A 12,614-nucleotide genomic window follows, 5' to 3' on the forward strand; every position below is an offset into this window, starting at 1 on the left:
TATTATAAGAAAATTTCAACTATCTTCCTCTCATATAATATTACTATCTCCAAAACACTCTTCATTTAATTAAAATTTTATTAATTTTAATGATTTCTTTTTATTTCTTATATCAAGTCCAACAGAATAAGTTAGAAAAAAATATTTTAAATTGAGATTAATATAATTAAATATGATTAACTAATTTTTTTGTTGACATAAATCATTTTTTTCCTACACTTAAGGTCAGAGAGGATTATTGTATAACCAACTTGGTGTGACATGTTAAGCATATAATCAAGTCCCTTAATTATTTGGTCATATTTGATTTTCAATTCCTTAAATAAATCTTAAATATGTATGTATGAAAAAATATTTATTAAGAAATACAAGCATCTTAGATAGATCATATCTCACGAGATTAATTCAGTAGAAGGGTTAAAAAAACCAATAAATTGGAATAAATAAAACACCTTAATATATGGGTTTTCTTTCCATTTTCATTTTATGTATCCTAATTGCCTCTAGTAAGGAAATACATGGATTCATGGAATCAGTTAATCAAAATTGTTTGATGAAGATCGAATAATTCGTACATCATTTTGGTAAACTCGACTTAAAATATAAACCATCCAATTCTCATCCAACGGTGTAGACTCATGAATGCCTGAATTAGTAAATGCAGGGAAATGATGGAAACTATTTCCGTTTTAATTAGTTCCATTCATATATTATATGTAGGCAAGTTTTTTTTAAAATAAAATTGACACATCTTGAAATATGTATATGCATATGGCTCTAATATAAGTCACCGTTACATTCAACATTCACAGGTTTTATAATGTTACTCTCAACATCGGCCAACCACCCAGGCCATATTTTCTAGATATTGACACGGGTAGCGATCTCACCTGGCTTCAATGTGATGCCCCTTGTTCCCGTTGCTCTCAGGTGAATGAATATTCACTCACTACCAATGTTCAAAAATCACCTGCAAAAATTAATAAAGTTTTTTTTCCCTTGAAAACATGCCATATCAATTGGTTATGCTATTGTGGTGTACTTGTGCAATTGGTTAGCTAGAGAGCTATGACTTACGTTTTGATGTATTGAACCCTTTAAGCTCTTTATTATCATTCTGGTACATCTTGTACCAGTTTGAGGCTTTTAATAAATTTCATTTTGCCTCGTAACATGTCATATGAATTGAGATGAGATTGGAGGCTAGGCCCATCCTAGCAAATAAGATACATGTATGGTATTATTAATCTGTTTGATTACAATCTCCTACTAATATTAGTCTTAAATATTTGTTGCTTATTTTCAGACACCACATCCACTATACAGACCCAGCAATGACTTAGTGCCCTGCAGGCATGCCCTCTGTGCATCCTTGCACCTCAGTGATAACTACGACTGTGAAGTCCCACATCAATGTGACTACGAAGTTCAGTATGCAGATCATTACTCATCCCTTGGTGTACTTCTCCATGATGTCTACACTCTCAACTTTACAAATGGAGTCCAACTCAAAGTTCGTATGGCACTTGGGTTAGTATCATCATATCTCAAACCATTTTTTACTTTCTTACTTTTATGCTTTATATTTTCAGACTTCAGAAATATCATTTGATCATGACAACAACCTTGCATACTCATTATGAGTGTACCACATGTATTTTGTTGAGAAGTAAAAGTTCTTTAGTTTATCTTATTTCTTTTTTTAATTCCTTTTTGCAGGTGTGGATATGATCAGATTTTTCCAGATCCTTCTCACCACCCATTAGATGGAATGCTTGGCCTTGGCAGGGGAAAAACCAGCTTGACATCACAGCTGAATAGTCAGGGTTTGGTAAGAAATGTGATTGGGCACTGTTTGAGTGCACAAGGAGGAGGGTATATCTTCTTTGGAGATGTGTATGATTCTTTTAGACTAACTTGGACTCCAATGTCATCCAGAGATTAGTAAGTAGTCATTTTACATTTTCCATATGTATTGTCAATTCTTTCTCTTGACTGAGATCTCATTTTTGTTATCTGTCTCAGCAAACATTACTCAGTCGCAGGGGCAGCTGAACTCCTTTTTGGAGGGAAGAAAAGTGGGGTTGGAAATCTTCATGCTGTTTTTGACACTGGGAGTTCTTACACCTATTTTAACTCTTATGCTTACCAAGTACTAATTTCTTGGGTCAGTTGAAAACATTCACTAATAATCCCTAAATTTCAAGCATTTTACAACGCACGTGACATTACTAAGATGATATCATGTCAATTTTCATCATGCAAGATTTGAATTGCTCGAAGAAAGACAAAATAGAAATAAAGCATTTCTTCAATAGTACAAGAAAATATTGACATGTTACTTAACATGGATCTTTCCCTTTAATTTCCACATGTAGTTGAAGAAGGAATCAGGTGGAAAGCCCCTAAAAGAAGCACATGATGATCAAACTCTCCCTCTTTGTTGGCGTGGTAGAAGACCTTTCAGAAGCATATACGAAGTGAGAAAATACTTCAAGCCAATTGTGCTTAGTTTCACCAGCAACGGGAGAAGTAAAGCTCAATTTGAAATGCTTCCTGAAGCATATCTGATAGTATCAGTGAGTCCCACCTAATCAATTCCTTCTAGATTGACCTTTTTAGTGCAAGTAAAAGATACATTTTATGTGTGAAGGCTAATAAATTGTTCTGCCAGAACATGGGAAATGTTTGCTTGGGCATTCTAAACGGCTCTGAAGTAGGGATGGGGGATCTGAACCTAATCGGAGGTAGGAATGTTGTAACTATCTCTTTTTCTTCTGATGCTTGTTCTGGATAATGGATATTATCACTTGTAGTGTCACTGTTCTTAGATTGTTTAGCAGTTAATTAACCAAAACTCTAAATGAAAAACTGCATTATAAAATCTCTGGTCCTGTTTATGCAGACATATCCATGCTAAACAAAGTGATGGTATTTGACAACGACAAGCAGTTGATTGGTTGGGCACCAGCAGATTGTGACCAGGTTCCAAAATCCAGAGATGTCAGCATTTGATCACAAAATATAACTCCTCCGCTCAATTTACACCTATATGATCATCAAATAGTAGCTATTAGGGTGGCTGTATAATACGAGTGTTAATCTGCTTGATTAGATAGCCATATGCTGTGTTTAATAGTAGTATATTGGCACGTGGTATAGAGGTCTACCCTGATTATTGCTGTTTATAATCTATATATTGGACTGGTTACACTTACTAAGTAACCAGCCATAAAAAATCATCATAGTACATTAGTTTGATTCCACGGCTTTGAGGATTTGATTTGGAATGGCAAAGCGAGGAGTCAAAAAAGAGTAATGCAGGTTGATGCAAATATTAGATGCATCTCTTGATTCTATAATTAATTATAGACAATTTTATAAACCGGATAGTTCCATAAACATTATCAACTTATTATTTTAGTAAATGGGCAGTTGATTTGTGTTTTGAATATTTTGATTATTTTACTGCAAGTTCTTTTCTTTTGGCATTGTTTCTGTTCTGTTCTGCCCATAACGACATTTACTTCAGAGATAAAGACAAAGTCATATATGGTACGAAGTGTCAAACATGTACACTCGAGGCCAGGCTAGGCTGCACCATCATTTCCATCCTTGGAAAGCAAGATTTTTCATTCAGTTGTTTCCTTTGAATGGAAAAGTAGAAAGTTGTATATTACAAAATATATGAAAAAATCATATGCTGGAATAGCAATGGAACAAGAATTTTCCTAAGTGAGTCCTTACACCCACACATTAACCCTCCAATAACCTATCATCAATTTGCTCACTTACTTTTTACTTACTGCAGCACCTAATCTCCTTCTCTCATTTTTTCTTTACACCAAGAACCAATCCAAATAGCCCATTTCAGCCGAATTCAACATTCCCTCATCTCTCTAGAACAAAGAATAAGAATAGTTGCTAAGCTTGGCCTAGCCCACATCACATGTTAGGTGCAATGCAATTGCATACAAATGCTGACTTTTCCTTTTAAAAAAATAATAAAACAAAGATATTTGCGGGTCCCATGTTGCTCAAAACGTTTCGTTTTCAGTTTTCACATCTTCTGTAGGTACATGAACATGTCCTGCAAGGGCGAGAGCTGGCCCATTTGATACTGAACAGTGCCAAAAAGGTAATCATCCACGGAAAGGTTATTATCGTCCAAGTAATTAAACTGAAAATCAAACGCGTTTTCTAGCTTTAGGTCCAGATCATCGTTCCACTTGGGGTCGCTCTGCACCTCCCTCTCGCACGTGACATCGGGCGAAACCACGTGCTCCGAACTGCTCGAGTCCGTGTTCAACCTTGGCACCGAATCCGAAGTCTCCATGTACAATTGCTCATTTCCTAGCTTATGAATCTCTGGCTTCGTCTCGTTCTCGTGCTCAAAACTATGAACCATCTCAACATTCATCTTCGCTGCGCCTGTGTTGTATTTCTCAATCTTCCCTTTCTTGTTGTAGATTCGACACAACACCCAATCATCAAGCTGTGCACCATAACACAACAAAATCAGATCCTTCTTTATAAAAATTATAGAACAAGACTTATGCAATTCTAATTTTGATTGGGAAACAATTAAAATTGCATATGTTATATAAGTGAAACTCTAATTGTGATTAAAAACGAAAACTTTTTATGCTAGACCCGCTTGGTTGATTAAAAAACACTTAAGCAAACTAATCTAGATTTTAGTGAAATTCCAATTTGGGACATACCCTCAAGTTGTTGTTTTTTTTCTTGGAGGCAGATCGGTCAACATTGGCGAGGCGATATTCGTGCATAATCCAATTGGTTTTCACACCTTTGGGGGCTTTTCCGGCGTAAAAAACCAGAGCTTTCTTGATCCCAAGCGCTTTCGGTTTTCCGATCGGTTTATCAGCGCCGGTGGCTTTCCAATAGCCGCTTCCGGCGGCGCGGTTCGGCCGTGAACCGTTCGGGTATTTCCGGTCCCGAGGAGAAAAGAAGTACCATTCTTTCTCGCCGTAAAAACCAATTTCTGCATTGACCAACTCATAATCAATCAATTGAACTAAACGATACAATTGGAATTGGTTTCACACAAAACGAAACCCATAAGAAACTAAACGAACCTGGAAGCTGCCATGGATCAAACTTGTACAAATCGACCTCTTTGATGACGGGAACCGCGATTGGTTGACCAGCGCACTTCCTACACAAGTAGTGATTCACCAATTCTTCATCAGTGGGGTGAAATCTGAACCCAGGTGGCAACTCTAATTCTCCCTTCATTCGCGCGCGTTTCTTCTTCTCTTTCTTCTTGTGTGTTCTTCTTCCCTTTTAACTGAAGATTCTTCTAATTTGCAAGCTTTTTGTTGTTGTTGTTGTTGATTATGTTGGTTTTCTTCTTCTTCTTCTTGGCTCTGCTTTGCTCTGCGACTGCGATTTGAAACGTATGAGAGAGGACACACTGGGTGGTTTTTATAGCGTGAAGGAACAAAACAAACAGAGTAATTTCGACACGTGCGTTATTGAGGTGGAGGCCAAATCCATTTGACAATTAATTTAATAAAAATAATAAACAAAATTATATTTTTAATCTCTAATCGTCTTCAATTCCAATATGAATGATAAAAATGTATTATAGTTGTGAATGTATATAATAAATTTTATTATATACAATCTTTCTTTAATTTATTAACCAATATCTTAAATAGATTAAGAAGCCTATGTTATTAGTGTGTGACAAGGTTTGACATTGATTAGGATGAGCGTAGCCGCCACGTAGCAGTGGTGGAGTGGGCGTGGCGCACGTGAGAGTGTTGGTGGCTTTGGATGTTCTGTCATGGCTTGCGTCACTTGTCGTGCCGTACCTTATATTTTCAAATGTCGGCTCCATAGTTATTAGCGATGGTTGACTACTATGCTGGATAGACGATAGTAATTATTGTGTCTATCTAGTCCACCCACCCAAGCGTGTCGTGTTCCTTACTCTACCCATTAACGTTGTGCCTCGTGTCAACGTATTGTGAATCTTTAGCGTGGCACCACCACATTCTCTTAAGAGAATTACTCATCATTTCTTTTTGGTCCCCTTTTTGCTCCTTTATTATTAGTTCCTTTTAAAGAATTGAAAATAAAAAAATATCAGAGAATATTTTTAGTTATATTCTATTATAAATTTAATATTTTATAATTCATTTCTTAATTAGGATACTTGTTGTTAGCAAAGTTGCAATGTGCATTTTTGTAAAAATTAATTAATACGAGGAACTAATGTAAAGTGACATAATTAATAAATAATATTATTTCTTAAATACATGATCAAAATATTTGATTATAAATTCATGCATATGAAGAAGAAAATATATATGTTGAGAATAAACTAATCTTTTAACTAGTTTTTAGTATATCAAAAGATTAATTTTTAATTTTAAATCGAAAGATACTCTAATTAAATAAAATAATGAGGGATAATAGATAATATAGAAATTTGGTTTTTTTTAACACACATATGGAATTTGTTCAACATAAATAGTTATTAATTTTTATGAAAACTAGAATATTAATTAAATTTCTGATTTCTTATTTTACAAGTTTGTACATAGATCGAGAAAACGAAATGGAGAGAGTAAAAGTTCATAATTTTTTTATATTACGAATTTCTTAAGCACGCTTGATGGAAATAAAACAAAATATAGCTCATTTTATTAGAACACACATATGTATTTTGTTCAACATAAATGGTTGATATTGAAAAGACTACAAGTTATTAAGAATTAAAAAGTTGAGTTGAATACTGAAAGATAAGTTGATTTATTGAATTAAAAATATTTATTAAATTCAACTAATAATTAGCTAATAAATATAAAGAGAAACAAAATATTCATGTGTATAATAATTTAAATTTTAAGTAAAAAAATAGTGGTGGTAAAATTACAATTATTAAAATAACATTTTAGCTTTGAAAATTTATATTAGATCCTGAAATTTAATGTAATATGTCAGATGGTGACAAATTTTGTAATATTAAGACAAATATTTTACATCAATTGCTTTATAACTGATTTAAAAATACTTTCTAAATAGGTTATACTAAGAATTAATAAAGAAAGTATTTTATTTCTCAATCACTTACATACAAATTTACACTTAAAGAAGACTTAAATATATTAAAGATTGATAAAATAAAAGAGAGAAGAAGCTAAAGAAATTGGCATCCCTATTGTATCAAATGAAAACAAAAAGAAAGAGCGGTTAAATTTCTCAATTCGGCCCATATAACAAAAAAAGAGAAAAATCACCATCACTTCGTAATAAGAAAATTATAAGTTTTTTTTTATCGTTCATAGAATTGATTAGAAAGCATTGAATTTCTATATGATTGTATATTGTCTGATGAAATCGATTTAAAATGTAGAAAACAATCAATATTAATTTTTTTTTTATACCAGTGAATTTTTTTTATAGAAATTAATAAGGAAATATGAAATTTTAAAAAAATGCATTTCCCAACTTGCAAGTCATGCACTATTTGTACTAACTTATTAAATTAATATTTTTTTAAAAGAAAACATCTTCAACCAAACTTCTCTAAAATGATCTAGTTGGCTACTTTATAAATTGTAAGCTATCTCATTATCTTGCCGAAATTACTATAATTGATTATACAATTTGTTGATGACCGCTATAATGGAAATAATTAAAATAAATATAATTTTTTTTATTAAAATCCACAACGAGATCGAGTGTGTTAGTAATATTAAATGTTATATTCTTTTATATAATAATTTAATATTATTTTTATTTTTAGTATGATGATGCAATAAAGTAAATATTAACATTGTTGAAGACACCCATTTAATTGAAGAGTATTTAACTTTGGCTTAATTTTTTTTTATCTCACGTTTGATTAAGATTGTTTTTAATTCTTCAAATTTAAAATTGATCATTTTAATTTCTATAATTTCAGAAAAAGATTGTTTTAGTTTCTTTGCCTAAAAACCTACTCCAGTCAAACACTATCAGAATGAATATTTTGAAGAAGAAAAAAATACATTTGTAACTTGTAAGGTATTTGATAATAAAATTGCAAAATCAAAGTACATATTGCTATGTAAGTAACTTGCAATTTGTTATTCACGTAAGTGTGTTTGTCTTTCAATGTTGACATTTTTTTTTCTTTTTTTACGATAGAAACAGAGACAAAAACGTCGTATTACCAGGGGCGAGACGAAAGTAAGCGGAAACTTTGGTTGCAGAGGATCTTAACCCCGATTCAACGGCGAGTTTAAATATTACGTCAAGTTCTTTGGCACCCACGTACCCAAACCAGCGTCATCAGCTAGCTGTGTTCTTGGTGTTTTGTTAATTCATCTGTAACCTATGAAACACGGATACTCTAATCTCTTGTCAGGTTCGTTGTCTCATATGTATTTGTGTCAAAACACTGACACGACATCCATATTACATTTTATATTTTGAACATTACAGATATCCATATATTTATATCGTGTTTGGTATACATGTTGGTATCGATGTTTCATAATCTGTAACACTTTCCCATTTTTTGTTTCTTCTCGTGCAAGAAATCGGACGCCAACGAGGAGAATAGTCTGCACACGTTTTTTCTTTTTTAATTTGTTGTATTATCTTATGTAAGTACTATAAGGGGGATTTAATTAATTTGCCATGTCACATTAATTAATGAATATTGAGTATTTGAGTGTTCAGTTCATGAATCATGACCTTTCTCATGAGTTCTCTATCTGTGGCCATGGTTTGTTATGCGAAAAATCAACATCGTGCCCTTTTCAGAAATTAATTATATTGCATTGATTTCCACACCTTCCCATCATCATGTCTCATCTAGTATTTTCATTTCTCTAATTACGTTCACTACATGACAACTTGAATTAGTCGATGCTTAATTAATTTATTTTTTGTGAAGAGTTGATGCTTATTTTTTTTAAAGAAAAAATTGATTTTATTTATAAATTATTTTTAAAGAAAAAATTGATTTACCGCAGTACCAAAGGACAACAACAACAACAACAACAACGCCTTATCCCACTAGGTGGGGTCGGCTACATGAATCAACTTTCGCCATAATGTTCTATCAAGTACCATACTTCTATCCAAACCATTAATTTTGAGATCCTTTTTTATAACCTCTCTTATAGTCTTTTTGGGTCTTCCTCTGCCTCGAATTGTTTGTCTTCTCTCCATCTGGTCTACTCTCCTCACTACAGAGTCTACCGGTCTTCTCTCTACATGCCCAAACCACCTAAGTCTATTTTCCACCATCTTCTCTATAATAGGCGCTACTCCAACCCTCTCTCTAATAGCTTCGTTTCTAATTTTATCCTGTCGGGTCTTACCACACATCCACCGCAACATCCTCATCTCCGCTACACCTACTTTATTCTCATGTTGGCTCTTGACCGCCCAACATTCTGTTCCGTACAAAATCGCCGGTCTTACCGCAGTCCGATAAAACTTTCCCTTTAGCTTGATCGGTACCTTTGCATCACATAACACCCCCGATGCTTTTCTCCATTTCATCCATCCTGCTTGAATACGATGATTCACATCCCCTTCAATTTCCCCATCATCCTGTATTACAGACCCAAGATATTTAAACCGTGTGACTTGAGGGATAATATGGTCTCCTATTTTCACCTCTGAGTTAGAAACCCTCCTTCTTTTGTTGAACTTACATTCCATATACTCCGATTTGCTTCTGCTTAGGCGAAAGCCATGTGTTTCTAGAGCTCGTCTCCAAGTTTCCAACCTCTCATTCAACTCCTCCCTCGACTCTCCAAGGAGGACTATGTCATCTGCAAAGAGCATGCATCTCGGCGCTATCTCTTGGATTTGTTCCGTGAGGACATCCAGAATTAAGGTAAAAAGGTAGGGGCTAAGGGTTGACCCTTGATGTAAACCAATTGTGATGGGAAAATCGTCTGACTCTCCACCCTGTGTCCTAACACTAGTCGATACCCTATCATACATATCTTGGATAGCTCGAATATATGCAACCCTAACCCCTTTCTTCTCTAGAGCTTTCCACAAAATCTCTCTAGGCACTCTATCATACGCTTTCTCCAAGTCAATAAAAATCAAGTGCAAGTCTTGTTGGGCCATGCGATATTGCTCCATCACCCGCCGTAATAAATAAATCGCTTCCATGGTCGACCTTCCTGGCATGAAACCAAATTGATTCTCAGTAACTTGAGTCTCCTTTCTTAATCTCCGTTCAATCACTCTTTCCCATAATTTCATGGTATGACTCATGAGCTTGATTCCCCTATAATTTGCACAATTTTGTATATCCCCCTTGTTCTTATAGATTGGCACTAACGTGCTTCTCCTCCATTCCTCCGGCATACGTTTTGACCTCATAATTTCGTTAAAGAGTTCGGTAAGCCACTCAAGACCTCTATCTCCAAGAGTTTTCCACACTTCAATAGGTATGTTGTCTGGCCCCACCGCCTTACCATTACTCATTCTTTTCAACGCTTCCTTTACTTCCTGTTTCTGAATCCGACGATAGTACTTATAGTTCCGGTCGTCTTCTCTTGTGTCTAGACTGCTAGAGTCATATCCATATCCCTCATTAAATAAGTTGTGGAAATACGCCTTCCACCTTTCCTTGATATCTTTTTCATGCACTAAGACTTTGCCTTCTTCATCCTTAACACACTTTACTTGATCCAAATCTCTAGTCTTCCTCTCTCTACCCTTAGCAAGCCTATATATAGATCTTTCTCCGTCCCTGGTTCCTAGAGCTTGGTATAGTCCGTCAAAAGCTTGGGCTCTTGCCTCACTCACCGCAGTACCAAAGGACAGAAAATAAAAACTGGAGTGAATAATATAGGGGGAAAAAAAATACTAACTATGACTTATTGCCATATGGCAAGGTGCTTCTTATTGATCCATGACCCTTTTAATGTGTTGCTCGATCAATTCAATACGTTTTTTCTTCGGAGAATTCAAAAACACATGAACTTACTAGTAATGCATCATAAAAGTATAAAACAGTGAATTCTTTTAGCAACAACAACTTTTCGTGCGTCAAAACAAGTAAACAAAAATACGGCGCCGCACACAAATTAAGGCATACTAGTAGTATAAAACTGGATTTTAGGGTCTCCTGCTTTTTAGCCAGACCAATATTAATTGAAATACTACGTACTGTGGCACTATTACACCAAAAAGCATAGGGCATGCATGTAGTAAAAAACATTAGACAAATTTCTCAAACTAGATTGCCCCTTTTAAAATAAATTGCATGGACTGGCCATTTGTTTATAGTTTTCTTCACGGCTACTTTTTTCCTGTACGCACTTTGTTTATTTATGGGTATAAGGGGATGAATTAGAGTGGCTTTTTGACCCAAGTTCACTTGACATTAAAATAAAATGGAAATATTGAAAAAATAGAAGGGTATAAAGCGAGAATATTCTTATGATGTCATCTATTACAGGAGTTAGAAAGTGGATTAAAAAATAGGATGTGGAATCTAGCTAGTTCAAGAGACGTAAGGAGTGACTTATGCCCAAGCTGTGTGGAAGATACCTGGATGTTTCCTTCCAAAATATATATCTGGGGCAGTAGGCCAGGGATTAAGCTAATTTGGTAAGATATTCCATGGATCAGGATAGAATAGCACTCTTTTTCAATTCCTCCAGTCAAATCATTGCCTTTTCCTTTCAATTAGGCCAAGTTGTATCACATATACCCTTTGAAAATCCTTTGACTTTTACTTTTTTTTCCCTTTTTCTTCACAGCTTGAATAGTAAATTTTGATTAAAAGTATAAATAATCTGAGTATACAATTTTTTTTCCTGGGGCTTTGAAAATGAATGGTTGAGAATAATCAAATCCCCATGCTAGTTCATCTAATGAATGGTCGTATACTTGGGCAATAAGTATGCTGATGTTCATAAAGCATGTCCATGCCAGGAAAGTAGTCTAATCAATTATAAACTAATTGATTATGATTAAAATTAATATAAAAATGAAAAAAAAAATAAAGAGGCAAGGAACATCTCTATCACTGGTGAATCTATCTAGGATCGGTGTAGCGACTGAAACAGCCAAGTGAAATGAACATTCTGATCTTAATTAATTATTAAATGTGGCACATGTTCTGGGAAGCTTCTTCATCCTTCATGCTAGCTGCCAACCTTGACTTCTGCTTCATATCTCCCTAATGTACCTATGGAACCGACCAACTTGCGCATTTATCGCTTTCATATATCTGTGGTGGCCCATGTCCTCAGTTGGACTCTATATATAAGCCTTCAACTTGGACTTAAGTACATCACAATGACTAAATTAAAAAAAAAAAAAAAACTATCCTTATCAGACATTCATAATAATTTTATCTAACTGATTAAAAATGTTTTTAGTAAAAATAAATATATATGATCTAAAAAAAAAGAGTAATATGAATCAAATATCCTTACTGTCACTTTTTTTGTCTTGATTTTTGTTTTTGCTTTGAAAATAATTCAACCATTATATTTAATATCATTATCTTATTAATTTGGTGTATAACTCTAGAATGCGAGGAAGTGATTTCTTCCTCTGAGAATCTGCAAGAAAATATGGATTGATATTTAATATATATATATATAAAT

General features: G+C 34.1%; 2 protein-coding genes across 2 annotated transcripts in view; one reads left to right on the forward strand and one right to left on the reverse strand.

The window, feature by feature from the left end:
• LOC100812524 (aspartic proteinase Asp1) overlaps positions 1-3,247 on the forward strand; it is a 4,218-nt gene extending 971 nt beyond the window's left edge. Inside the window, exons 2-8 of the mRNA XM_003522425.4 lie at positions 813-930; positions 1,307-1,530; positions 1,720-1,944; positions 2,026-2,167; positions 2,379-2,579; positions 2,675-2,747; positions 2,906-3,247. Coding sequence (XP_003522473.1) covers positions 813-930; positions 1,307-1,530; positions 1,720-1,944; positions 2,026-2,167; positions 2,379-2,579; positions 2,675-2,747; positions 2,906-3,015 — 1,093 coding nt within the window. The 3' untranslated portion in view covers positions 3,016-3,247. The remainder of the gene's footprint in view (positions 1-812; positions 931-1,306; positions 1,531-1,719; positions 1,945-2,025; positions 2,168-2,378; positions 2,580-2,674; positions 2,748-2,905) is intronic.
• Positions 3,248-3,574: 327 nt separating this feature from the next.
• On the reverse strand, positions 3,575-5,420 carry LOC100814504 (NAC transcription factor). Its single transcript, NM_001354136.1, has 3 exons — positions 5,100-5,420; positions 4,725-5,005; positions 3,575-4,495 (listed from the first exon to the last, which is right to left on the reverse strand). Exons 1-3 carry the CDS (start codon positions 5,257-5,259, stop codon positions 4,061-4,063), a joined length of 876 nt encoding a protein of 291 aa, NP_001341065.1. The 5' UTR covers positions 5,260-5,420; the 3' UTR covers positions 3,575-4,060.
• Positions 5,421-12,614: the final 7,194 nt, after the last annotated feature.

Source organism: Glycine max, chromosome 4, assembly GCF_000004515.6.
Source record: "Glycine max cultivar Williams 82 chromosome 4, Glycine_max_v4.0, whole genome shotgun sequence".
NCBI classification, from domain to species: Eukaryota; Viridiplantae; Streptophyta; class Magnoliopsida; order Fabales; family Fabaceae; genus Glycine; species Glycine max.

Bases quoted from the DNA above. Each gene is read 5' to 3' on its own strand.
- LOC100814504 (NM_001354136.1), bottom strand. From the start codon at position 5,259: ATGAAGGGAGAATTAGAGTTGCCACCTGGGTTCAGATTTCACCCCACT. The intron at 5,006-5,099 runs GTTCGTTTAGTT...TGGTCAATGCAG, and splicing joins TGATCCATGGCAGCTTCCAG to AAATTGGTTTTTACGGCGAG. The intron at 4,496-4,724 runs GTATGTCCCAAA...TATGGTGCACAG, and splicing joins AAAAAAACAACAACTTGAGG to CTTGATGATTGGGTGTTGTG.